The 26,733-nt window shown below is 39.0% G+C and overlaps 1 protein-coding gene across 1 annotated transcript in view; it reads right to left on the reverse strand.

The window, feature by feature from the left end:
* The window catches only part of FAM81B (family with sequence similarity 81 member B), a 63,888-nt gene extending 54,684 nt beyond the window's left edge, over positions 1–9,204 (reverse strand). The window contains exons 1-2 of the mRNA XM_032276208.1: positions 9,076–9,204; positions 6,130–6,194 (exon numbers count right to left, since the gene is read on the reverse strand). Coding sequence (XP_032132099.1) covers positions 6,130–6,173 — 44 coding nt within the window. The 5' untranslated portion in view covers positions 6,174–6,194; positions 9,076–9,204. The remainder of the gene's footprint in view (positions 1–6,129; positions 6,195–9,075) is intronic.
* Between the last annotated feature and the right edge of the window lie 17,529 nt (positions 9,205–26,733).

The raw sequence follows: 26,733 nt of genomic DNA on the forward strand, positions 1-26,733 counted from the left end.
GCCAGTGAAAAGTGATGAGCTCTATGAGACAGGCTGCTCATGTTTGGTAGAATTTTTTAATAAGATTGCAGAATGAGTGTTGTGCCTGGTATGATTGGTTATCCTTCATGTGGAGGCATCAAGGTTGACAGTTTCCACATAGAGTCCCTGTGTCAGTGAGGGCAGGGTGATGTTTGGGTCATACTTACAGGTAAAGCATATGCAAACTGCAGTAGCAAATTGTTTTGATGATGTTGGGAGCTCCTGTAGCATTTTGACCCTCTTGCGATACCTTCCCTTATTAAGTTGCTCTCTGGGGGTAGGAGTGGGGCAGTGTTTAATGTGAGTGTCCAGGGAAAGAACTCTGTACTCCGAGTCAGAAGACCTGGGTTCGAGTTCTATCTCTGCCACATGCTACCTTCAACTTCTCAGAGGTTGCCCAGAAGAAGGATCGCTCTCTGTCCTGTGGAGAGAATGACTCCTGACCCTCCCACCTGGCTAATGAGATCAAGCTAAAGGATGCGTACCTGAAATACTTTGCAATGTCTTATAAATATGTCGTGTACAATGTTGTACATGTGTGTTCATATAATTATTTATAATTATTAAATGCTGTTATGGATTGAATGTGTCCCACAAAAAGAAATGTGGAAGTCTTAAAGCTAAATATCTCAGTATGTGACCTTATTTGGAAACAGAGTCTTGCAGATATAATTACTTAAGGTGAGGTCCTACTGGAGTAGGGGTGCCCATAATCCAGCATGGCTGGTGTCGATGTGAACATGGCTGTGTGTATATGTGTATGTATGTATGTATGCATGCATATATGTGTGTATGTATGTATGTGTGTATGTATGTGAAGATGGCTGTATATGTGTATGTATGTGTGTGTGTGTGAAGACGGCTGTATGTGTGTTTGTGTATGTGTGTGTATGTGTGTGTGTGTATGTGTGTGAAGATGGCTGCATATATATGTGTGCATATGTGTGTGCATGCATATATGTATGTATATATGTGAAGATGGCTGAATAAAGACAGAAACAGAGAGACATCATGTGAAGATGGAGGCAGAGACTGGAGTGGCACATCTACAAGCCAAGGAGTGCCAGGGACTCCCAGCAGTCACCAAATGCTAGGCGGGAGACAAGGAACAGATTCCCCTTGGAGCCCTCAGAAGGAACCAATCCTGCTGGCACTTTGATTTTGGACTTCCAACCTCCAGAATTGTGAGGTCATACATTTCTATTGTTTAAAGCCACCCAATTTGTGGCAGGAAGTTTCTAGCCCAGGAGAAATGTAGGGAATTTATTCTAACACTATCTTATTTCTATTTAGTGCTTATAGTCAACGTATCATTTTCATTGCATTCCCGCCACTACCCTGTGGCATAAGTAAAATTGGTCTCTATTTAGGAGGAAACCGGCTTGGTGGCTATCAGTAACTCAGCAGGGAAATATTTTAGCCTCTCCTCTTTTCTTATATCACAGCAGCTTTGCTTAGGCCAGTTAGTGGCTCTTCCTGTTACATTTGCACTTTCTCAGAGGAGAAAGGTATGTCTTTCCCTCTGCTTCTTAATATGTAACTTGCTGCCAATATCATGTAATTTTTTACCAAGTCACCTTTCCTGCCTGGCTCACACCTCTTCTTGGAGTCCTAAGGTTCCTCTCAGAGGCCCAGAGTTTGGAAGGGACTCCCTCTCTGCTCTAGAGAACTGAGATCCTCATCAGCCCGACCTCAGTGGAGTTCTCACACTTGAGCAGAAGGTCTCAAATGGGGCAAGAATCTAGACAACCTCCTGGGAGGGACTGAACATCATTTGGGCAGCCCATGCCCTCATTAATTGGGGGTCACCATGGCTAATGTCCAATTCCTGTGACTGTGTCCACTCACGGCAGAGCCTCGCCCATCACAGGTGGGGGGCCATGAAAAGAGAAAGAGAGAGAGAAAAAGACTGCACTGTGGCTGATAGCAGTGCCATCCAACCTAACGTGATCTATCCATAGAAAGTTCTACCAACAGAGTTTTGTCTTCCTTTCTCATGTATTGTCATGTGACATATCTGTCTTCATCATGTAGCAACAAAAGCGATGCATCACAGAAAAATAAAATGTCAGCCATGGTGCTAAGAAAAAGCTTGAAAATGAATTTTTTCAGACCTGAATTCCATATTCCACTCAAGAAGGGAAGTCATTAATCATTTATTATTTTGCCCATTTGACTTGCTGAAAGTTTTATGTAGCCAAATTTTAAATACAATTCTTTGGCTGTCAGCCAGAACCTCATCTTCACAAAATGTACTCTTGAGATAATTCCTGAGATAGATGTTGGCCGTAGCCCAGCCTAGAAAACTCCTCAATACAAAACCTCATTTCCTTGGTCTCCTTTTTGTTCAGGAAAGTTGGAACTTGCTCCATGGGCAGCAAAAACTCAGGATTCATTCTCCCCAGAGACTGTCAAACAGAATCCCAGATGCTATCATAGTTCAAATTTATATTTTCCTCCTTTTCACTCCAGCCACCCTTGCCCCCTTTCTGTTCCTGTGGCACCATAGAACTGTTCCTGCCTTAGAAAGCTTGCTCTTCTCCCAGATGTTCTCATGGCCAAACTCCTCACTTCCTCATCTTTTCTCAAATGCCAACTTCTTAATGAGGCCTGCTCCGGTTAGTTATCTAATAATTCATTTATCTCCTTCCTGCTAGAATGGCTCCAAACCCCTCATTAGATAGCTCCCCAAGGGAGCTTCTTGTCAAATTATTTTCACATTTGAGAATCTTTGTCTGTCTTGTTCACAGGTGTCTCTTCAAGTGCCTAGCATGTTCTTGACACGTAGCACATGCTTAATAAATATATATTAAGTAAGTAAATGGCGACAACAAGTTTTTGAAGATCAAAGAGTTATAAGGATGAAAGAGACCTTAGAAAGTATTTTATTCCATGAGGAAAAACTTCCCCCACCCCCAGGAGAGTCAGTTAAAGAAAAAAAAAGAGATTTATGGGCAGAATTTATTTTCCATTAAAAATTAAATCCCATGGTAGAATAATGTACATTATTCTAAAGCTTAACCACCTACTTTATTTCATAGGAGAATGTTGATGAGAAATTGTAGGCAGAGTTGAGAAGTGGCAGGTGCTCATCATTGGTCACTTGAAACCCCCACCCCATTTTATAGCACAGGCAGATATGGCCAGAGAAGAAATTTTCTTTTTTTCAAGGTCATATAGCTGTTTAGAGGCAAATTCAAGAGTACCTGAGGTGCTCTGGTCTCCATTTAGTGCTTCTTCCACCACCACCAGCAGCAGAAGAATCAGGAAAAAAAGCTCTAGGTACTTTTCTGCTCAGTTAAATAAGCATTGGATACACTGTCATTAAATTAGTGGATGTCTGCTCATTGTGAATCAATGAACACATGTGGAAATCAGAATTATGTGTTACCTTTAATAGAATGTCACCATAATTGTCCTATCAAAGACTGCAAGCATCCCTTCTCACCCTGTCCCATGGATTATTATGATCTAACATTTATCAAGTACTAATAATGCTTGGATGCTGCTCCAGCTGTCTGAGGCAGGAAGGGCTTTGTAAAAACACACCCCATCTGCCTGTCTCTTAAACGTGCATGTCTCTAGTGCTAGATTTTTCGGTGGCTGGGAATTACCTCTTTTGTTCCTGGATTTTTACTTTTTGTGTTGTTATACTTTGCTGACAGTATTACCTGTAAATATACCTATATAGGTTTTAAGACCAAACCTCTGAAAACCCGTAATACACATTCAGGCCATTTAATGAGTTGATAATGACCCTTACTTTAGTACTCTTCATGTCAATCCACTTGTTGTCACCCAATGAAAACTATGAGTTGAAGGATGAAGTTTTTTATTTCATGTATTTATGTATTTATTTAGAGATGGAGTTTCACTCTGTCACCCAAGCAGGAGTGCAGTGATCTGATCTCCATTCACTGCAACCTCCGCCTCCTAGGTTCAAGTGATTATCCTGCCTCAGCCTCCAGAGTAGCTGGGATTACAGGTGTGTATCACCACACTTGGTTAATTTTTGTATTTTTAGTACAGATGGGGTTTCACCATCTTGGCCAGGCTGGTCTTGAACTCCTGACCTCAGGCGATCTGCCCACCTCGGCCTCCCAAAGTGGTGGGATTATAGATGCGAGCCACTGTGCCCAGCCAGTGAAGTTATTCTAAAAACCATTGCTCTTTATTGTTATGTTATTGGATTAAATACATCAATTCAAAATGTCCCCAGTGATTACTGGAATGCCCAAATGCTATTTTGCTTTTCCAGTTAATCAGCTGCGTTAAGCAGAGCTTTAACAATTCGGTTGCTCTACCATCACTCTCCATTAAATCTGTCAACTATAGTTCATCAAGCATATTCAGTACACCATGATAAACTACTGGAGGGGTATCAAAAATCATAAGGTCATAGAGTGCCTGCCTTTAGGAAGTTTGCAGCCTGTTCTGAGAGATGAGAAGAGAAAGACCAGAAGAGAATTAACAATGTGAGGTCATAAATAGAAAGTTCTGAATATATGGTTTAGATAGTAAGAGAAGGGATAAGGGAGAGATCAAGGCGGAAATAAATGTTAGAGGCAAGTAATCTTTATCATGCTTTTGCTTTGTATTACAGACTATTCTTTCCACTTTGTCTTCATTTTAATTTATCTGAAAGCCAAGAAATCTAAAAAGTTTATCTTAGAATGCTTTCATTTGTTACCATTTTCCAGGAATTTCTTTTCTCATCTCCTGGGATGTAGGTCACCAGTTTGAGCTAAAGAAATCCACGTGTGTTTGTAATAGAATTTGGCAGATCAGAAGAATGATTTTTATTTTCCATTTTTCATGTAGAGAGTCAAGTAGGGACAAGTTTCCCATTTCTCCTTGGAAGATGAGGTTAGCTAATATATTTATTTATAATAATTATTTTGTGCATACTACATTCATTGTCCTCAACTCAGAAAAAAATGTCATCTATCCAAATATTGCATTTTTTAAACATTTAAAACATATTTTTCCCATGCTTGGTTTTATTTTTTTCTAAATCATAGACTCATAGTTATATAAACAAATACAAGCTATGGGGAATATGAAAAAAGGGGCTGAGATGCTGTGATTGAACTGTTTGGAATGTATTAAATTTAACTGGCCAAAGGACAGGGGAATTCTTATGAAAAAAATGCAGTAAAAATTAGTGAAGATATTTTATCATCTTAATTGTTAAAGATAATTTTTTAAAAAATCAAAGTTTAATATGTATTTAGATTTTTCTCTTCACATAAGCTCATTTCATTTATTTGACCATTTTTTTCTTCTATGGTCATGATTATTAAAATCAGAATTATTTCAAAGCTTCAGTAAATTCTATGGAGTTCCTAGTCCAGCGTCTTTGTTTTTCAAATGAAGAAACTAAAGCTCAGAGACGTTATGTGACTGACTAACATCACACAGCAAAGTAGTAGAAGGACTGAGACTAAATCCCCAGTGCCCTGAAAAAGTGAATGGTAGCATTAGACCAAATCCTGCTTTGACATACAGAATAGAAAACAACTCAAATTGATATGCATTGCCTCTGCAATACCACCTTCATCAACTGGCATTCTCCAGTATTTTGGACAATGTGCATGTGTTAATAGTGTGCTACTCTATTTCCAAGTGCCCAGAGTTGTTTCTCTGCAGTACACCTTTCCTGGGTGAGCTCCAGGTATGGCACTGTAAACAGCAGAAACAACATTTTCTAGTGATTAATGAAATATATTTCAATATTTCCTGAGTTTTTATCATGAAATGTTAACAGGTTTACTTGAAGTCATAGTTAGCTATATATGTCTGATATTGTCGCAATATGCAACGTGTTGCATTGCTTTTTATGTAAATCTACGGGAACCTATAGAGGTAATTTAAAGAAAAGATAGTTAAATCTGCGTGTTCTGCCAATCAGAAAGAAGCAGGATCAGGAGGTTTGTCTTTCTGATACGATTTTGTCTCTTCCAAACACAGAGAACTTAAAGGTCTCTTTCAGGCACATTAATCTCTGACTGAATAATTAAATGCATAGCTTTATTTTTTCTTTTTTGTGTGAAATTTGTCACAGTAATGCAGTTAATAGTTAAAACTAGTTGTAATTTACACACTTACTTGTCAACATATTCAACTAGATCTGTAGAATTCTTGCTTGACATTTTGGCTGGAGACAGTCTTACCTAAAAGGTTACAGATTCAGAATATATCATCTGTTTCTTTACAGATTACTTTTATCCAATTTATCTTTAAAGTGTTTTAATTTTAAACAAAATATATACCATCGACCAGATAATCAGCCCAGTTAATCTTACACATGCCCCCTTTGTATTGCTAATGACTAAAACCAAAATTAAGTTCTGTGGAGATACTAGAGAGTTGTATTTCACAGATTTGGTATCACAGTCAAGAAAACCTTTCTGGAAAAGCCAAAGCCATAGATTATTCTTAGATAATTTTAAAATGAAATATCTAATGATTATTCACTCAGTTACTAAACATGTCTTCACAGAGTGAATGATTCCTAACATGCTGATTTCTAAGGAGAAACAGCTAATTTTCAAAATCAAACCTCTAAACTAGAAAACAAGCCTGTCCAAGTACCTGGGTATCAGATTATTATAGTTAGAGCACAGTCATATACATAATTTACTAACATTAGGTATAGCTGGTCACATGTACACTTAACTGATAACTTATAATTCAATAAAATGCTACTACTAGAAAGTTCTATTTTCATGAAAGTTGATAATTTGCAGCATTTTTACGACAGGAAATAAGATACTCAATGTACTCACTGTTTTGCGTATCCCAAAAATGCCTTAAATTCTAATATTCTTTTAAGCTTAAAAAATAAGACAGATTGATTCTAATAGCCTATTGCTGAACTGGATCCAATATGGAGAATATGAGTGGTATTCCACCTCAGTTAAAAACTTTAACAAAATATGTCCCTAGGATATTTTTTCTTGCTTTATGTTACTGTGTACTGTAATGGTGGGCAGACTAGGTTAAGATTCACTTACAGAAAGCATTCCTTTTTCAAATGCCCAAGGAATTACTACTTCTTAAGTTCTAAGAAACTTAATTGGATACCTCCATCCTCCAAAAACACTTAAAGAAAAAAACGTTAAGTCCATTAACAAGGACGCTAATAAAGAATGCCTGACAGTGTCTCTCCTGACCTAGCCCTCTTGGTGGTGGGCAGGCAGCACAGGCTAGAGGCTCCCGTGAGCCCTGAGGAGAGAGCTTTACCCTCCCCCCCATTACTGAATGGGGTCTGCAATGGGTCTGATGCTGTTAAGCTACATCTTCCCCTAGAGAATAGATCTAAAGATTCACTGGGCACTCAGGTGCCCACATTATGGAAACGGTCCTAAGTCTCAGAGGTCCTGATGCCTTCTGCCATGGGGCATATTCACTCCTGCTTCCCACTGGAACAGTACCGGGTCCTGAGACCCTCACCCACTTCATTGTCAGTTCTTTCCTGGCCACCTTTCCACTGCTGCCTCTGGTCTGTGGGGGGATCTATTTCTGGTATTTCCTCAGCAACCAGATTGGTACTTCCTTATATGTTTGCAAACAGTAGCCCTCTCCAAGTATTTGCGGAATTAAGTGTAAGATGAATACTGTGTCTAAAGGCACTAACTCCTTTCTCCTTCTGTAGTGTAACAATTAGATCTATGTTTTTTTACTTTATTAATTTTTAAGTCTTATTTGAAAGACCATAAGTAGCATCTTCTTAAAAACACACCTACAACACACACTTTTTAAGTGGCAAATGTTAAGCCCAACAATGGAGGAATATTGGAAAAATATAAAAAGGTTAAAGATACAGAATAAAATCCTCACTTGTAATTTTGCTACCTGGAACAAAAGCCATTGATATTGGCTTTTGGTGCATTTTTTTAAGTGTAATTTTTAGGTTTTAATTTAAATACTGTCTTTTTAAATCTAAGACAGTGTTTAAATTTTATATCTTTGCTAATTAAACATAAGAGTCAGGTCTGTCTTGTCCTCATTCCTATAAGCTAGCATGTTATTATATATAAAATTGTCTCACAGTCAAACAACTTGATGGCTACTATGGGAATTTTTTTTCTCATGTATCAGTTTTTATCCATTTCATAATAATACTTTAATATGTTATAGCTTTTTGGTTTTATGTGCTACAAAATACTTTTTTGTATATGACATAATTTTATTTGACATGATGCCCTACAAAGTGGTATCATTACCTTTACATTAGTGTAAGGATGACATTAGTTACCTCAAGTAGCTGAAACCCTTATTATGGAAAGAAACTAAGATCATTATTTTTTATAGGTGAGGAGCTTCAGGATCAGAGAAGCACTGGACTTACCCAAGATCATATAGAAGATGAAGATAATCATACAATAGCCCTTCCTACTTGCTAAGCACTTAATTAAGTAACTCATTCAAACCCACAATAACTTTGCATGATAAGCCTAATGCACCCATTTTACAGAAGAAGAAACAGAGAGGTTAAGTAATCATTCCAAAGTCCCACAGCTAGTATGTGGTACAGCCTATATAATACCTACTGAAAATCAATGTTTCATATTGCGCTAGTTCTTTATGTAACAAGACACTGCATCTGCCTCTTGTTATATAAATTACAAGGTGTTAAGAGAAGTACAAAAACAGTCTAAAAACACTGTTTGCTTTAAAAAGTGTTCTTTTTAGCTAATGGAGAAATACCACAAATTCTAAGGAACATTCTATTTAGCTATACTGTTTTTATGTTAAAGTCTGCACCTTGAATTTATCATGGTTCCTTTTGAATCTACATAAAAATACATCATGATTAACTCAAAACATTTTTGTCCTATGTATTAAAAATCAGTCTAATTAATGAATTTGTAAATTGAGGCCATTTTTCTTTTCAGCTGTGTTGTCAGCAGTCATTTTGCCAAGACAGAACAAACAGGAAATGTGGGAGCACTAATCTTCCAGGACTTCTTAAACTCTCTAAGCACTCTAAGCTTTAGAAAAGCTGAGCAAAGTATTCTAATTTTAATGTGAATATTGAAAAGTACTTGCTTTCTTTTCTTGGTCATTGGCTGAGCCAGGCAGGGGGCCATCAGGTTCATCTGGCTGTTCTTCCGCAGTCACAGTTGGAGAGGCACTTTTGTTTACATCTGTATCTAGGTAACCAGAATGCTGAATCAGGTCAGGAACTATGGCAAGTGCAATTTCTGCAGTGCTGTGAATTTTTTTTTAATCGAGGGCAGTTTCTGTACATATGGCTTAGCTTAAAGGGAAGCTTTCAAAGGCTTTCAATTTGTTTTACACTTCCCCTTTCCTCTCTTACCCCAATTCTCCCCCACACCCCCATAACATCTTTAGTTAGCTAGAAAAACATATCTTTACAGATACTTCTATAAGACATTTAGAAATTTTGTTAAGATCAAACAGCTCTAAAATAATAGAGAATAATTTTTTTATTATACTTTTAAGTTCTAGGATACATGTGCAGAACATGCACGTTTGTTACATAGGTATACACACACCAAGGTGGTTTGCTGTGTCCATCAACCTGTCATCTACATTAGCTATTTTCTCCTAATGCTATCCCTTCCCTAGCCTTCCACACCCTATAGGCCCAGGTGTGTGATGTTCCCTTTCCTGTGTCCATGTGCTCTCATTGTTCAACTCCCACTTATGAGTGAGAACATGCGGTATTTGGTATTCTGTTCCTGTGTTAGTTTGCTGAGAACAATGGTTTCCAGCTTCATCCATGTCCCTGCAAAGGACATGAACTCATCCTTTTTTATGGCTGCATAGTATTCCATGGCATATGTGTGCCACATTTTCTTTATCCAGTCTAACATAGATGGGCATTTGGGTTGGTTCCAAGTCTTTGCTGTTGTGAACAGTGCTACAGCAAACATACGTGTGCATGTGTCTTTATAGTAGAATGATTTATAATCCTTTGGGTATATACCTAGTAATGGGATTGCTGGGTCAAATGGTATTTCTGGTTCTAGATCCTTGAGGAATCACCACAATGTCACCCACAATGGTTGAACTAATTTACACTCCCACCAACAGTGTAAAAGCTTTCCTATTTCTCCACATCCTCTCCAGCATCTGTTGTTTCCTGACTTTTTAATGATCGCCATTCTAACTGGCCTGAGATGGCATCTCATTGTGGTTTTGATTTGCATTTCTCTAACGACCAGTGATGATTAGCTTTTTTCGCGTTTGTTGGCTGCATAAATGTCTTCTTTTGAGAAGTGTCTGTTCATATCCTTCACTTACTTTTTGATGGTGTTTCTTTTTCTTGTAAATTTGTTTAAGTTCTTACCCTATGGTGCCAAAGCCTTCTGAGGGTCTTCATTGGGATTTATTATTTTGTTTACATGTAAAAATAAATATAAGAAAGGTAATGAAGTAGGAGAAATTTAGAGACCTTGAATAGTCCATAAGTACCTGAATTCATGATGCTTGATTTTCCAGCTTTATTTTTTGTTGATTTGATATTTTTGAAAAAAAAAAAATCTCTGATTTTTAAAATTTTTCTCAGGAAGCCAGAGTACTAAGGAATCATAATTGCATCCTAACTAAGATCTTTCTGTTTCTGGGGCATCTTCCCAAGGGTGACTTAGTAGCATTGTGACTGCAGGAAGTATCTGTGATGTCGATGTGGCTGGCCCTCACAATTGAAGTCATGAAGTCCCTGGGATTTAGAAGCTTTTAATATTTTCTGTAGTGCCCATCGTCATAAAAATCACTAAACCCTTCACTTCTTTGTCTCATGGGGCGGGAAGTGGTCATTGTTAAACTGATATTTCATACTCTTCTCCTGATTTCATCTTCACAGTTTGAAAAGAGACCAGTTATCATCAAGCTAGACAAACAGGAAATGAAATGCTGCAGTATTCCCAAATCTTTCTCCAAGTGTGTTAGGGAGCAAACTGACTCTTCTGGGCCACAAAGGGACTCTCACAGATAGTGCAGCATTAATGAAAAAGGACGTGGGTCAGAGTGTTACAGAAATGAAAATACTGAACTTGCCCTTTGTGGGAAAATTTTTGTTCAGTTACTTGGCCCAAAAGGAGTCGATTGTTTTAGCTCTAAAATGTCCAAATTTTAAAATTAGAATTTGCATGTTTGTTAATGCTACTTGGCCTTCATATATAGAAATGACGCTTTGGCTAAGTTATTGTCCACATTATGGTATCAGACTTGCCTTGTTTAAAGGCACACAGTATTCAGGATGCTGAGTGACAAACTTTATCCCACAGATAAAGGCCACCCGTGATTTTGGCTTCCGTGGCATATCTCCTAGTCCTAAGCTAAGCCCTTTAAACTCAAATTTGCAGTAGTTCATGGTTTGTAAGCAGTCCAAAAGGCTCATTACACTACCCTAATCATCATTTTATCTAGTGCCAAGGGAGACTGACACACAGGAGTGACTAAGAGCAGGTGGTTACAGATTCCAAGAGAGTGGGTTGGAACCCTGACTCCTCAACCTACTAGCTATTTACTTGGGGCAAAATTACATCACTTCTTTAAGCCTCAGCTTTCTCCTCTGTGAAATGAGATAATAATATCGATCCCATAAGGTGGCTGAGAGGATTAAATGTAATAATGTACTTACAGTGCTCAGCTGAGGGCGACGCCAGGAATCCACTAAAAGATAACTATTATTAGTGATTATTTCATAAGGTGCCAATTATCCAAGAAATAGACACACCGAAGGTCTGTGTGAAAAAGAAAAACTGGATTTAACCTTGCTTAACAACTTTTTGAGATTCTTTCTTTTCTTAAATTCAGCTTTTAATCCATGGTATTTGGCTAGAAAAATGGGCCCTACTAAAATGGACAATTGTAGTATGTTTTTCTGTAAACATAATGGCTATTCAATTTTAACACAAAAATACACATAACATATATGTATATTATTAATGTCTGCTCTGGTTTGAATGTCTCCACCAAAACTTACGTAGAAATGTAATTGCCATTCTAATAGTATTAAGAGGTGGAGGCTTTAGAAAGTGATTAGGAAATGAGGGCTCTGTCCTTATGAATGAATTAAAGCCCTTATTGTGGGAATGAGTTAGCTATCCCAGGAGTGGGCTCCCAATAAAAAGGATGAGTTTGGCTTAGTTTCTCTCTCTGACTTGCATATCTATTTCCCTCTGCTTTGTTAGGATGTAACACTAAGAATTATCCCCTCAATCTTGGACTTCCTGGCCTCCAGAAACATGAGCTAAATAAATACCCAGACTGTGGTGTTTATATATATATATATATATATATATATACATAGAGAGAGAGCGAGCGAGAGAGACTTACATGGTGTATATATATATATATATATATATATATATACATACATATATATGGTGTGTGTGTATATATATATATGGAGGGAGAGAGAGAGAGAGAGAGAGAGAGAGAGAGAGAGAGAGAGAGAGACTTACTCTGTTGCCCAGGATGGAGTCCAGTGGTGTAATTTGGGGTCACTGCAACCTCCAATTCTCAAGTTCAAGCAATTCTCATGCCTCCACCTCCCAAGTAGCTAGGACTACAGGCATGCACCACCAAGCCTGGCTAATTTTTGTATTTTTAGTAGAGACAGTGTTTCACTGTGTTGGCCAGGCTGGTCTTGAACTCCTGACCTCAAGTGATCCACCCACTTCAGCTTCCCAGACTACTGGGATTACAGGTGTGAACCACCGTGCCAGGCCCCAGATTATGGTATTCTGTTATAGCAGAAGAAAATGGACTAAGACAGCTTCCCACTTGTCTAAAATGTGTATGTAAAATCCTTCCCAGAAGCCAATAATCTTCAAATATGTTTCCTATTCTAGGGCTAATAAAAGCACAGAAATTAAAAATGTTCAATTTCAATCTTAAAAGTGGCCTTATACTGTGATATGTTTAATGTAGACCTAAAGACATAATCCTGACATGGTGGTCAGCGATGTGGGATAGTCAGAGTTGAGGGCCATCTAAGACAGAAACGTGTGTTGTGCACTACACAACCCTCTGGGGCACCATTCTCATGGTAACACTGTAAATGTTCATATTTGTTACAACAATCTTTTGGGTATATATAAAGAAAATATTTTAACAAAGAAAGTCAAGATAGTTTTCTTTTTTTTTTGAGACGGAGTTTTGCTCTTGTTACCCAGGCTGGAGTGCAATGGCGCGATCTCGGCTCACCGCAACCTCCGCCTCCTGGGTTCAGGCAATTCTCCTGCCTCAGCCTCCTGAGTAGCTGGGATTACAGGCACGTGCCACCATGCCCAGCTGATTTTTTTGTATTTTTAGTAGAGACGGGGTTTCACCATGTTGACCAGGATGGTCTCGATCTCTTGACCTCTTGATCCACCCACCTCGGCCTCCCAAAGTGAAGATAGTTTTCTAACATGGAAGGAAAGGTCTTGAGAAAGGGGTACTTACTTTTAACTCACACAAGGGGCGTATAGTCAGGCGCTGTCAATGACAGATTACATATATGATGGTGGTCCCATAAGATTTTAGTGAAGAAGAAAAATTCCTATTACCTAGTGATGTTGTAGCCATTGTAACATTCCAGTGCAATGCATTACTCACGAGTTTGTGGTGATGCTGGTGTAAACAAACTTAATGCACTGCCAGTTGTATAAAAGCATAGCATGTGTAATTATGTACGGTACATAATAGTTGTTAATGATAACAGACAACTATGTTACTGGTTCATTTATTTACTACACTATAGTTTTTATTATTATTATTTTAGTTTTAGTTGACACATAACTGTACATATTTATGGGATACAGAGTGATATTTAGATGCATATATACAATGTATAATAACCAAATCAGGATAATAAGCATATCATCACCTCAATCATTTATCATTTTTTTGTGTTGTGAACATTTAAAATCTTCTCTTTCAGCTTTTTGAAAATATACAGTAAATTATAGTTAATGGTTCTCACCCTACAGTGCTGTAGAGCACCAGAACTCGTGTCTCCTTTCTAGCTGTAATTTTGTTTTCATTAATACAAATGAAAATTTTGTCTCTTCATTCTCCCCTCCCCCTGCCTTTCCCAGCCTCACAATTCTGTTCTCTATTTCCATGAGCTCAATTTTTTTTTCTGCCACATGTAAGTAAGAACATGCGGTATTTATCTTTCTGTTCTTGGCTTATTTTGCTTAACATAATGTCCTCTAGGCTCACCCACATTGCTGCAAATGACAAGATTTCATTTCTTTGTATAGCTAAATAGTATTCCACTGGGCATATAAAAACACATTTTCTTTACCCATTCACCCATGGATGGACATTTATGTTGATTCCATATCTCAGCTACTGTGAATAGCGCTGCAATAAATGTGGGAATCCAGGTGTCCCTTTGATATACTGATTTTCTTTCCAGTAATGGGACTGCTGGATCATATGTTAGCTCTATGTTCAGTTTTTTGAGAAACCTATACAGTGATTTCCATATTGCCTCTACTCATTCGCATACCCACTAACAGTGCATAAGTGTTCTCTTTTCTCTGCATTCTCACCAGCATTTGTTAACTTTTGTCTTTTTGATAATAGGCATTCTAACTGGGGTGAGGTGGTGTATCATTGTGGTTTTGACTTCTATTTCCCTTATGATTAGGGATGTTGAGCGTTTGAGCATTTTTTCATATACCTGTTGGCCATTTGTATGCCTTCTTTTGAGAAATGTCTATTTAGATCCTTTGCCCATTTTTTTTTTTTTGCTTGGAGTCTTGCTCTGTTGCCCAGACTGGAGTGCAGTGGTGTGATCTTGGTTCACTGCAACCTCCACCTCCTGTGTTCAAGCGATTCTCCTGCCTCAGCCTCCCTAGTAGCTGGATGTACAGGTGCATGCCACCACACCTGGCTAATTTTTGTATTTTTAGTAGAGATGAGATTTCACTATTTTGGCCATGCTGGACTTGAACTCCTGACCTCAGGTGATCCATCCACCTCAGCCTCCCAGAGTGCTGAGATTATAGGTGTAAGCCACCGTGCCTGGCACTTTGACCACTTTTTAATCAGAGGATTTGCTGCTGTTGAGCTGTTTTAGTTTCTTGTATATTCTGCATATTAATCCCTTGTCAGATGAATAGTTTGCCAATATTTTTTCCCATTCTAATCGTTGTCTCTTTACTCTTTGATAGTTTCTTTTGCTCTGAAGAAGCTTTTGAGTTTTATATAGTCCCATTTGTCTATTTTTGTTTTCATTGCCTGTGCTTTTGAAGTCTTTAAAACCTTTGCCTAGACTAATGTCTTGAAGTGTTTCCCCTGTTTTCTTCTAATAGTTTTATAATTTCAAGTCTTAACATTTAAGTCCTTAATTTGTTTTGAGTTGATTTTTTAAATGTAGTGATGGATAGTGTTCTAGTTTCATTTTTCTGCATACGGATATTCCATTTCCCAGCACCATTTATTGAAGAGAGTGTCCTTTTATCATTATATTGTTCTCGGCATCTTTGTCAATAATCAGTTGGCTATAAATATGTGAATTTATTTCTGTTCCATTGGTCTATGTGTCTGTTTTTATACCAATACCACGTTGTTTTAGCTACTACAGCTTCATAGTATGTTTTGAAGTCAGTATAGTGTCTCCAGCTTTGTTCTTTTTGGTCAGGGTTGCTTTGGCTATTCCTGGTCTTTTGTGGTTCCAGATTTTAGGATTTTCTTTCTATTTCTGTGAAGAATGTCATTGGTAATTTGACAGAGATTGCATTGAATCTGTAGATTGCTTCGGGTAGTGTGGTCATTTTAAAAACATTAATTCTTCCAAGCCATGAGCATTGGCTGTCTTTTCATTTGTGTGTGTCCTCTTCATTGTATTTCATCAGTGTTTGACAGTTTTCATTGTACAGGTCTTCACCTTTCTGGTTAAATTTGTTTCTAGACATTTTGTTTCTTTGGTAGCTATTTGATTTCTTTTTCAGCTAGTTCATTACTGGTATATAGAAATGCAACTGATTGTTGTATGTTGATTTTGTATTCTGCAAATTTACTTAATTTATTTATTAAGTCTAAGAGTTTTTTGTGGAGTCTAGGTTTTTCTAAATATAAGATCATGTCATCCTCAAAGACAGACAATTTGACTTCCACTTTGCCAATTTGGATACACTTTATTTCTTTCTGTTGCCTATTTGCTGTGGCTAAAACTTCCAGTATCATGTTGAATAGAAGTGGTGGAAGTGGGCATTCTCATCTTGTTCAAGTTCTTAGAAAAAACGGCTTTCAACTTTACCCCATTTTTTTTATTTTTTAAACATTTTTATTAAAAAAAAAAAAGACACAAACACACACATTAGCCTGGGCCTACACAGGGTCAGGATCATCAATGTCACTGTCTTCCATTTCTTGTCCCACTAGAAGATCTTCAGGGGCAGTAGTGTATAATGTTAGCTGTGAATTTGTCATATGTGGTCTTTATAGTGTGGAGGTATGTTCCTTCTATGCCTAGTTTTTTGAGAGTTTCTATTATGAAGCAATGTCAAATTTTGTCAAAAGTTTTTTTCTGAATCTGTTGTGATGATCATATTTTTTTTCTGCATTCTTTTGATGCGATGTACAGCTGTATAATGTGTTTGTTTTTAGCTATGCGTCATTACAAAAGAGTTAAAAAATTAAAATGTTTATTAAGTAAAAAAATTATAGTAAGCTAATGTTAATATATTATCAATGAAAGCAAAGGTTTTAAATAAATATAGTATAGCCTAAGTGTACAGCCTAACACCTGCAGCAGGCTATAGTAATGTCCTAGGCCTTCACATTCACTCACCATTCACTCACTCACTCATAAGAAGCAACTTCCAGTCCTGCAAGCTCTATTCATGGTAAGTGCCCTACACAGGTATGCCATTTTTTATCTTTTATACTCTATTTTTACTCTCCTTTTCTATTTTTATATACACACATATTTACCACTGTGTTGCATTTGCCTTCAGTATTTGGGATAGTCACTTGCTGTACAGGTTTGTAGCCTAGGAGCAATAGGATATACCATATAGCCTAGGTGTTTGGTAGGCTATTCCATATAGGTTTGTGTAAGTGCACTCTATGATGATCACTCAATGATGAAATCACTTGACACATTTCTTAGAACCTGTCAATTGTTTGACCGTTGTCAAGCAATACACAACTGTATTTGAGCCACTGACAGCCAGTACCCTCGGTGTCTTCTGTTGAACCGGCCTTAACTAACCATGGGCCAAAGCAACCAGTTGTCATTGGCAGGGTGTGTCCTCCTCGACTCCCTTTGCTTTCTTTCTTACTTTTGCCTCATCTCCTACCTGTTGTCTCAGGAGCTCTTAGGCTAGCCTTTGGGTCTCCTTTAGGGCTTCTCAACTTTCCTTGTGCTATTCTGATTTTATCTGCTCTGGCCTTCTAGTAATCTCTAATGTGGTTAGTACTTAATATTTAGGAGACATTCTTCATGTTTCACTTCATGATTCTTATAAGGGAGGCCGCACAGGTGTGAATATCCTGATTTTACAGGTAAAAATACAAAGAGGTTCAGAGAAGTCAAATGACTCACTGAAGAAAGTGATGAAGCTGAAGAGACCTCCAGCCTGCTGACCCTTAGTCTTGTGTACCATTCCTTCTGGGATGCATCATACTGAATTCCGCTCAAGAGTGGGGGGTTTGACTTCCATTCTCTTTCATTCTATGTTTGAACTCAATGGAGAGACTAGGATTGCTGTTTCAGTGAATGGGGTATTTTTGAGGCATGGCATATTTTCATTACCCTCAAGCTGAGTGACTAAATTCTTTAGTCTTGGGGGAGGTGATATGGATCATCTGGTAAAGTAGTTAGAAATTTGGTAATCTGGCACCAGACTACCAAATTCAACTCTCCTCTCTGCTGCTTACCAGCTGGATAGTCTTGCAAAATGATATAATCGTGTTTTCCACCTATAAAATGGATGATGATAATAGCACAATATTAATAATTCCATAGCAATATAAGATTATGAAAATTAATCAGATATGTAAAGCTGTTAAAACAGGGGCTAGAGCACAGTAAGCACTCAATAAACGTTAGCTTATGTTCTCTTAGGTCTAACCATGTTTGTTTCATTGAATTTTCTAGGTAGGTTTCTTAGTAGGGACTCAATAGCTGTAAATGAATAAATGAAAGCCTTTGTGCATTAGCTGTGAAAAGTCCCGCCTGTGGAAGGAGCCAGAGGCCAGTTTCCATGCACTATTTCTGAATGGCCTCAGCCGATCTCCTAGTGATTGAAACTGGCCTGTTGCCCGTTACCACAGATCTCATTCTAGGAACCTCTACCACTGACTCAGCATCAGGGGAATTCTCTAAGATTTCTAGAACCATTTATTTAAGAACAATTCTCAGCATCTCCTAATTTAAGGCATTGATTGTTCTGGGAACATTAAGAAAATGTTGAAAGTCTCCTTTTCTCAAGAAACTTCATATCTCTGTAGGGGAGAGGGGTGAGCTCACAGCTGACTCTTAAATCAAGGCAGCCAAGGCTACGTTACATGGTCAGACAGTTTCACCATCCTGTGCTTCTCACTCTTCTTCTTGGCTAAAGCAAACTTTCTTGGCTAAACTAAACCCAGGCTAAATCCAACTCTTTGTTTACTCTGCCTGTATTTTTGCAGCAGAATATGGCTGGGAGAAAACATGCAACCATATTGACTGGTCTCAAAACATGCAACCATATTGACTGGTTCACCACCACAAACCTTAAGTGGGTCCTTAATGCTTCCTGGCAATGATAGTATCAGATTTCCTTGGTTCATCACTCTTCTACTTGCCTAGGTAACTCTCATGCCTTTTCCTCTGACCTCAAGCTGCCATCAGCTCCCCTGTCACCTGCTAACCTTTCCTTTTCACTTCTCCAAGTAAACAGAAATAATCAAAGGAAATTTTGACAAGCTCCATCCCCACCCCCACATCTATCCATGACCTACGTGCACCCATGTCCATATATTCTGCCTCCTCTTGTTTCAACAGATGAACCATCTGTGCTCCTCATTAGGGCCAATGGCCCAGTGGTCCTCAGATCTTACTCCCTCTCAACTATTCAAAGACATTGCTCCAGGGTTTTTCCCGTCTTCCCTTTCAATTAGTTCATTCTCATTGGCATGTAAAAACATTTATTTCTCCCTCTCACCTTAAAACAAATAAACAACCTTCTCTTGATCCTATAATATATCCCCTTCCAGCTATCACTCAATTTGTTCCTTTTCTGCACAGGAACATTCCCTGAAGTCTTGTTTATATTTTTCTCTTTGTAGTTTCTCTCTTTGCTACAGTCTGAATTGTGTTCTGCATTCTTATGTTGAAGCCCTAACCACCAGTGTGGCTGTACGTGGAGATAGGGCCTTTTTGAGGTAATTGTATTTAAATGAGGTCATAGGGCGGGATCCCAGTCTGACAGAACCGTGGCCTTAAAAGAAGCAGGAGGAGGAGGAAGAAGAGTCTTGGTATCCTGGCTCACCCTCATGCCTATAATCCTAGCACTTTAGGAGGCTGAGGCAGAAGGATCACTTGAGTCCAGGAGTTCAAGACTAGCCTGGACAACATAGACCTCATCACTACAAAAAAATTTAATAAGTTAGCTGGGCATGGTGGCAGTGGGTGCTTATAGTCCCAGCTGAGGCTGAGGTGGGAGGACTGCTTGAGTCTCAGAGGTCAAAGCGACAGTGAGCTATGACTGTGCCACTGCAGTCTCTCCTGGGTAACAGAGCAAGACCCTGTCTCAAAATATAATAATAAAATAAAAATAAGAAGGAAGGAGAAAGAGAGATCGCTAGCCCTCTGCCATGTGAAGACACAGGGTCTGCAAGCCAGGAAGAGGGCCTCACCAGGAAACAAGTCTGCCAGTACTTTGATTTTAGATTTTTGAGCCTCTAGAACTGTGAGAAAATGAATATCTGTTGTTTAAGCCAGCCAGTTTGGTATTTTGTTAGGGCAACCCAAGTAGACAAAGATGCTCTTGAACCACTGTTTTCCCCAGCCATGTTCTGCTGTACAGATACAGGCAGGAGTAAGCAGAGAGATGGATTTAATCAGGGTTTGGTTTAGCCAAGAAAGTATGAGGAAGCGTGAGAAGCACAGGATGATGACACTGTTTGACCATGTAATATAGCCCTGGCTGCCTTGATTTAGAGTCAGCTGTGTGCTCACCCTCTCCCCTACAGAGAGATTAAGTTTCCTGAGGACAGGGGCTTTTTTTCCCCCATCCTTTCCCCAAGCACCTTTAAGAGGTGCTTGAAATACTTCTTAAAGAAGTCCTAGAGAACCTCCTGATGCTGAGCCACTGGGTAGAGGCTTTCTATCTATCCCTTGATACTGCTCTCTTGTCAAGATTCCCTCTGACCTGTTTATCAGTAAATCCAGTGGTTAATTCTCAGTTTTCATCTTACTTGCCCCCTTAGCAGCTTTTGACAGAGTTGACAGCTGTCTTTTCCCTGATACTCTTCCTTTACTTCTCTTCCACTTTTCTGCTGCTCCTTTTCATGGATTTCTCATTCATCTCCCTGACTTCTGAGTGGTTGATCCATCATCTCAGTTGCCTAGACCTTTCCTGAAAATCCCGCATCCTTGGAAACCTCTCACCTACCTCTGAATGTTGAAATGCCCTAGCGCTCCATCGTTGGACTTCTGTGCTTGTTACCTTGATGATTTCCCCAAACCTAATGGCTATAAGCTGATGTTCCCTCAAATCCTTTTCCCTGATAACCAGCTCCCCTATATAGTGTTTATCATTTCAGTAAATGGCAATAGCTTTTATCTAGTTTGCTCAAGCCCCAAACTTTGGAATCCTGCTTCACCCCTCTCTTTCTTTCATATCCTACTTGTTTACCCGACCTTTAAAATATATCCAGAATTGGGACGTTTCTAGCTGCCTCCTCTGCTAGTCCCAGCCACCATTATGCTGGCCCAAGGCATCATTCTTTCTCCCCTGAATTATCGCAATGGCTTTCTAATGCATTTCTTATTGCAATGGCTTTCTAAAACCAAACTTGCCCCCTCTCATAAATTATTCTCAACAAAATAGTCAATGATGTCAATGTTAAGACTGAATATGAAATTCATGTATTCAAAATCCTTCAAAATTTTCTATCTGGCTCAGAGTAAAGGGCAAAACTTTTCTAAGATCTGCAAAACCTTCTGAGGTGATGTGACAGGGTCCTCCCATAGCTGCTGACCCCATCTCCTGCTGCCCTTTCCCTTGCTTACTCTCCTCCAGTCACAGGGACCCCCTTATGATTCTTTGAGCACACTGGCAGGCCCTTGCCTCAGGGCCTTTGACCTTGCTGTTACCTCTGTTTAAATGCACTTTCCCTAGATATTCCCTCTTTACCCCCTTACTTGCTTCTGGACTTTATTCAAATGTCACTTTCTCAGATAGCCCTCCCCCAGCTATCTAAAACCACTTCTTCCTTTCATATGACACATACTTCCTGTTATTATTTCCCTCTGAGTGTTTACCTACCTAATATATGTAAGAGTTAAAGAAAGAGGAAAGAAACATAAAAAGTGGCTCAACAGTCAAAGATGGGTTTATTTTGGTGAATAAATATGAGAGGGGCTTCTGGAGCCCTCTCAGGAGCATTTGGTCAGGAGCACTCTCTCATACAAAGAGTAATCAAGAGTTCAGGGTGAGAGAACTTATCACAGGCTTGGAATGTTTCTGTGTGTAGGAGAAGTTTATTGTGAGGTTGTAATGTCTCTGGTCAGAGGGGAGTTTATCCTGGGGCTGACATCTCTCTGGTTGGAGGGGAGGTTATCTTGGGGCTGGCTTGTCTCTGGTCAGGAAGGGGTTTATATTAGAGTTGGAATGTTCCTGGTTGCAGATGTCATTTGTGACATTAGCCATTAGGCTGATGCCCTTTGGGTTGGATTTAGGTGGGTTTTGATCAAGGGGAACTTTAAAATGGCAGTGCTTGTCCAAGATGGTGATGCTTCTGCTCTGTCAATATACATTTTACTTTTCTTTTTAATTGTTTCCCCTGCTAGAATCTAAGCTCCATAAGAGCAAAAATTTTTGTCTTTTTATTTCACTGCTCTGCGTTAATGCCTGCAATGTGTCTGGCACATTGTAGGTGCTCAATAAATATTTTAACAGAATGAATACATTACCTTGTCCTTAAAAGGTATAGACAAATTCTGGCTGGGCGTGGTGGCTCATGCCTGTAATCCTAGAACTTTGGGAGGCCAAGGCGGGCAGAACACAAGGTCAAGACATCGAGACCATCCTGGCCAACATGGTGAAACTCTGGCTCTACTAAAAATACAAAAATTAGCTGGGTATGGTGGTGTGTGCCTATAATCCTACCTACTCGGGAGGCTGATGCAGGAGAATCACTTGAACCTGGGAGGCAGAGGTTGCAGTTAGCTGAGATTGCACCATTGCACTCCAGCCTGGTGACAGAGAAAGACTCTGTCTCAAAAACGAAAAAAAAAAAAAAGTGTAGACAAATTCTACAGAGGAGTTCAGAGGCACAGGTGACATCTCTAAGGGGTCAGGTCAATCAGTTATGGAGGATTTGGCCTTTTACCTGAACTTTGAAATATACTCAGATTGGAGGTCTATAAAGTCTAATGATTTATTAATGATTCACTCATGATGCTTGACTCCTTCCCCGCAAATCAATCCTAAGGATACTTCCAGGAGCTCCTCCTGACTAGGACCCTCCACTGACACTTGGAGAAAGGGAAGCCCTCTCTTTTTATCACCAAAAATTCTTTGTCGTATTCTCTTTCCTGTCTTGTTTTCAGCCAGTTGTCTATTAGAAAGAATCCGATCAATTCAGTATAGACTTTACACCTGACAAGGGACACTACCTTCATCCAGGCATTTCAAACATTAATGTGTATAAAACTCACCTGGAGAACCTCTCACACCATAGATTTGTAGGCCCCACCCCATGGATTTCTAAACAAGATCATTTGGATCCAGAGATCCAGGGATCATACACTGAAAAACTCAAGGAAAAGAATTTCTAAAATGGCATCCCTGAGACCTATACAGAAGATAATTTTGGCCAGAGGGCATCTTTGGTGTCCGTAAAATTGCTATTGTATTTTTGTAACTCTGTCATTATCTCTTTCTCTATCTCTCTGTTTATCACCCATCTATCCATCATCTGTTTCAGATTCCGTGTTTAAATGAATTTTCATATAGTGTAGCAGTGCTAGAGAAGATCTTTCCATTCAAACCAATTTCCCTGATCCTGATTACCATCTGCATCTTTCCCAAGACCATCTTTCCCAAACTACATCCTCTGTGAAGTCCCCCTTCCTTGCCAACTACCAATTTGCTTTCATTCTTGCTTTGTGTTTATACCTGGTTACTACCCCTTCTTCCAGCTGTCAGTGAGGTACTCTTTTTCGTTTCTTTTGTTTCCTATTATCACTTCTATCTCCCCTGCTTCTGAACAAAACCTTCTCCCCAGGCACATAATTGTAGCCAAGCTACTACATTAAATCCCACCTCCCTTACCTCCCATTTCATTTCCTGCCTTCAACTCCCATTGCCCTTTATCCGGCTTTGGCTAATAACAGCCAGATGAATTGAATAACCAAAGTAACATGTGCAATTGCATTAAGATATACTGACCTTGATAATTTTCAATGAATAAAATGCAAGGGAAAAATATACTCTGGAGAAATGTATTTGTCTTTGGCACAGTCTGTCACACATATTCATATGTGCAGAGTGAAACAAACAAAAAATGATTGAAAAACAGACAAAATCTCATGTGATAGCAAATGCAGTATGAAGATAGGTAAGCTAACAATTCAAAGACAATGACTACTCCTAAGGCTATTTATTTATTATGTTGCCACCAGGTATAGGAATCATAGGCCTTTGTGGGGTCAATAAAAGCTGTGCTCATTGTTAAATTAGTTTACAGGATCTCTAAAATATGGCAGAAGGAATATTTATTCTAGCTGCAAAAATCTTTTTTCCTGTGGAGAAGTTTCTTGCTTTGCCAGAGAGCCTCTGAGCAAGACTTCATGGACCTAGCAGTCTGCTCTGAAAAACCCTGAGTCAGCATCCCTGAGACATCAGCCCACCAGGACCAGGCTGGTGGTAGGCGGCCATCCTAGATTGCTGCTCTAATAATGAAGATCCTATTTTTGTTGTGTAGCAGACTGGTGTCCCCAACTCTCCAGCCTGACAAAAGCACCTGTGCTGCAAGGTGACCAGAAATATCTGTTTGAAATGCATATAAAGAGATTCTAATTCCAAAAATCAATGGATGTATTTTTGGCCCTAGACATCTGCACATTTAGTCAAATGGTTCTAGGACAGAAGTTAATTTTGTCTCTGTTTTGTCTCATCAAGCGAAAGAATAATGTAAGCCATAAGAGGGAAGTTTTCCTGTGCTCTGGGAATACCCCTTTGTCCCACCATTAAACTATATGATTCTTCTGTACAAAACTTACTTCTGAGGAACCCTCTCTTCCTAGAAAAGGCCCATTTCAGTAGAGGCTACATACCACATCTCCTTACAGCCATGATTAAGAGTCTGGGTTTCTTCCATTCATTATTGTTGCTGTCTAGCATGCCTTAACTTTTTAAAAGTTGAAGTAAAAATAATTTTGTTTAATGTATTTCTTTCCCTAGAAATGTGTGATTTGTTTTCATAGGTATAGAAACACCTAGGCCAAATTGTAGAGTAAGGAGATAGAAACAAATCAAACATTTTACTAAATGCCTACTATGTGCAAGGCGTTCTACGTGTATATTCAAATATTTATAATTCAACCATTCTCACAAAACCCAATGAGTATATTAACCCACTTTACAGGTGCAAGCTGAGAAACTTTCTCAAAGTACGACAAATCCATGCTCTTCCCACCTTACCAAGCTCCTTATCATTGAAATCTCTCTATATCTTCTTTGTCTTCTTCTGCCCCCCTTTTTTGGACCCACTTCTGCCCTTTGCCGGGCACCTCATGCTTAGATATTCAAGTTCCCCATTGAAGTCATCCAATCATTCATTCTCTCACTCACTAAGGCATACAATCGTTCAAACATTTTTTGGGTATCTACTATGCACTTTTCTAGTTCTTGGGAATACTGCAATAGCAAAACAGAAAAACATCTCTGCCCTTGCCAACATTCTAAAAGGGAATGGTCAATAAGTACACAGACAGTTAAGAGGTAATGTGGTGAGTACAATTACAGAAAAAAATCTCGAAGCTGCAGGGGTGGAGTGGAAGAACACATAGAGGCCTGCAGGGAAGAGAAGGGGATTAGACATCTTGGAATCTGTGACATCTGAGGGGAGTGGCGTAGACCTATGAGAATTAGCCTCATGTAGTGGACAAAGAGTTTCTGCTCAGTGAATGCCCATTCCCATAACAGGTATTGCAGGGTGGCAGGACCAGAAGGTTGACAATCAGAGATGAGGCTGTACAACTGAGTAGAGGCAAGACTCTGAAAGGTCTCATATCTTTGTAGGAATGATAAAGAGTTTGGAACATTTCCTGCAGGTGATGGGGAGCTGAATTGTCAAGTAGTGTTTACTGAGTCCTTGAGTCCTGTGGATGCGTTCATGTGCTAATGCAAAACCTAAAAATATGCTGATGAAATGCAAACATGGGCAAAAGTAAGTACTCTGATTCTACTTTGGACTAAAGGTAAACTTAAGACCTCACTCAAGTTGATAATGTAATATATGATAAAAACTTAAGTCCTGGTGGAAAATTCTGTTGTAATTCTTCCTTGTGTCCAAAACTGCTATTTGTTGATGTTGTTGTTTTTATTGCATTTTAGGTTTTGGGGTACATGTGGAGAATATGCAAGATTGTTGCATAGGTACACACATGGCAGTGTGATTTCCTGCCTTCTCCCCATCACCTATATCTGGCATTTCTCCTCATGTTATCTCTCCCCAACTCCCCACCCCCCGCTGTCTCTCCTCTATTTCCCCCCAACAGACCCCAGTGTGTGATGTCAGTTTGCTGAGAATGATGGTTTCCAGGTTCATCCATGTCCCTACAAAGGACACGAACTCATCGTTTTTTATGGCTGCATAGTATTCCATGGTGTATATGTGCCACATCTTCCCTGTCCAGTCTATCGTCCATGGGCATTTGGGTTAGTTCCAGGTCTTTGCTATTGTAAACAGGGCTGCAATGAATATTCGTGTGCATATGTACTTATAGTAGAACGATTTATAATCCTTTGGATATATACCCAGTAATGGGATTGCTGGGTCAAATGGAATTTCTATTTCTAGGTCCTTGAGGAATTGCCACACTGTTTTCTACAATGGTTGAACTAATTCACACTCCCACCAACAGTGTAAAAGTGTTCCTATTTCTCCACATCCTCTCCAGCATCTGTTGTCTCCAGATTTTTTAATGATCGCCATTCTAAATATTGTGAGATGGTATCTCAATGTAGTTTTGATTTGCATTTCTCTAATGACTAGTGATGATGAGCATTTTTTCATATGTTTGTTGGCCTCATGTATGCCTTCTTTTGTAAAGTGTCTGTTCATATCCTTCACCCACTTTTGAATGGGCTTGTTTTTTTCTTGCAAATCTGTTTTAGTTGTTTGTAGATTCTCGATATTAGCCCTTTGTCAGATGAGTAGATTGCAAAAATTTTTTCCCATTCTGTTGGTTGCCAATTCACTCTAACAACTGTTTCTTTTGCTGTGCAGAAGCTGTGGAGTTTGATTAGGTCCCATTTGTCTATTTCGGCCTTTGTTGCCAATGCTTTTGGT

Source organism: Sapajus apella, unplaced genomic scaffold (assembly GCF_009761245.1).
Source record: "Sapajus apella isolate SASKATOON/1434 unplaced genomic scaffold, GSC_monkey_1.0 scaffold1, whole genome shotgun sequence".
NCBI lineage: Eukaryota > Metazoa > Chordata > Mammalia > Primates > Cebidae > Sapajus > Sapajus apella.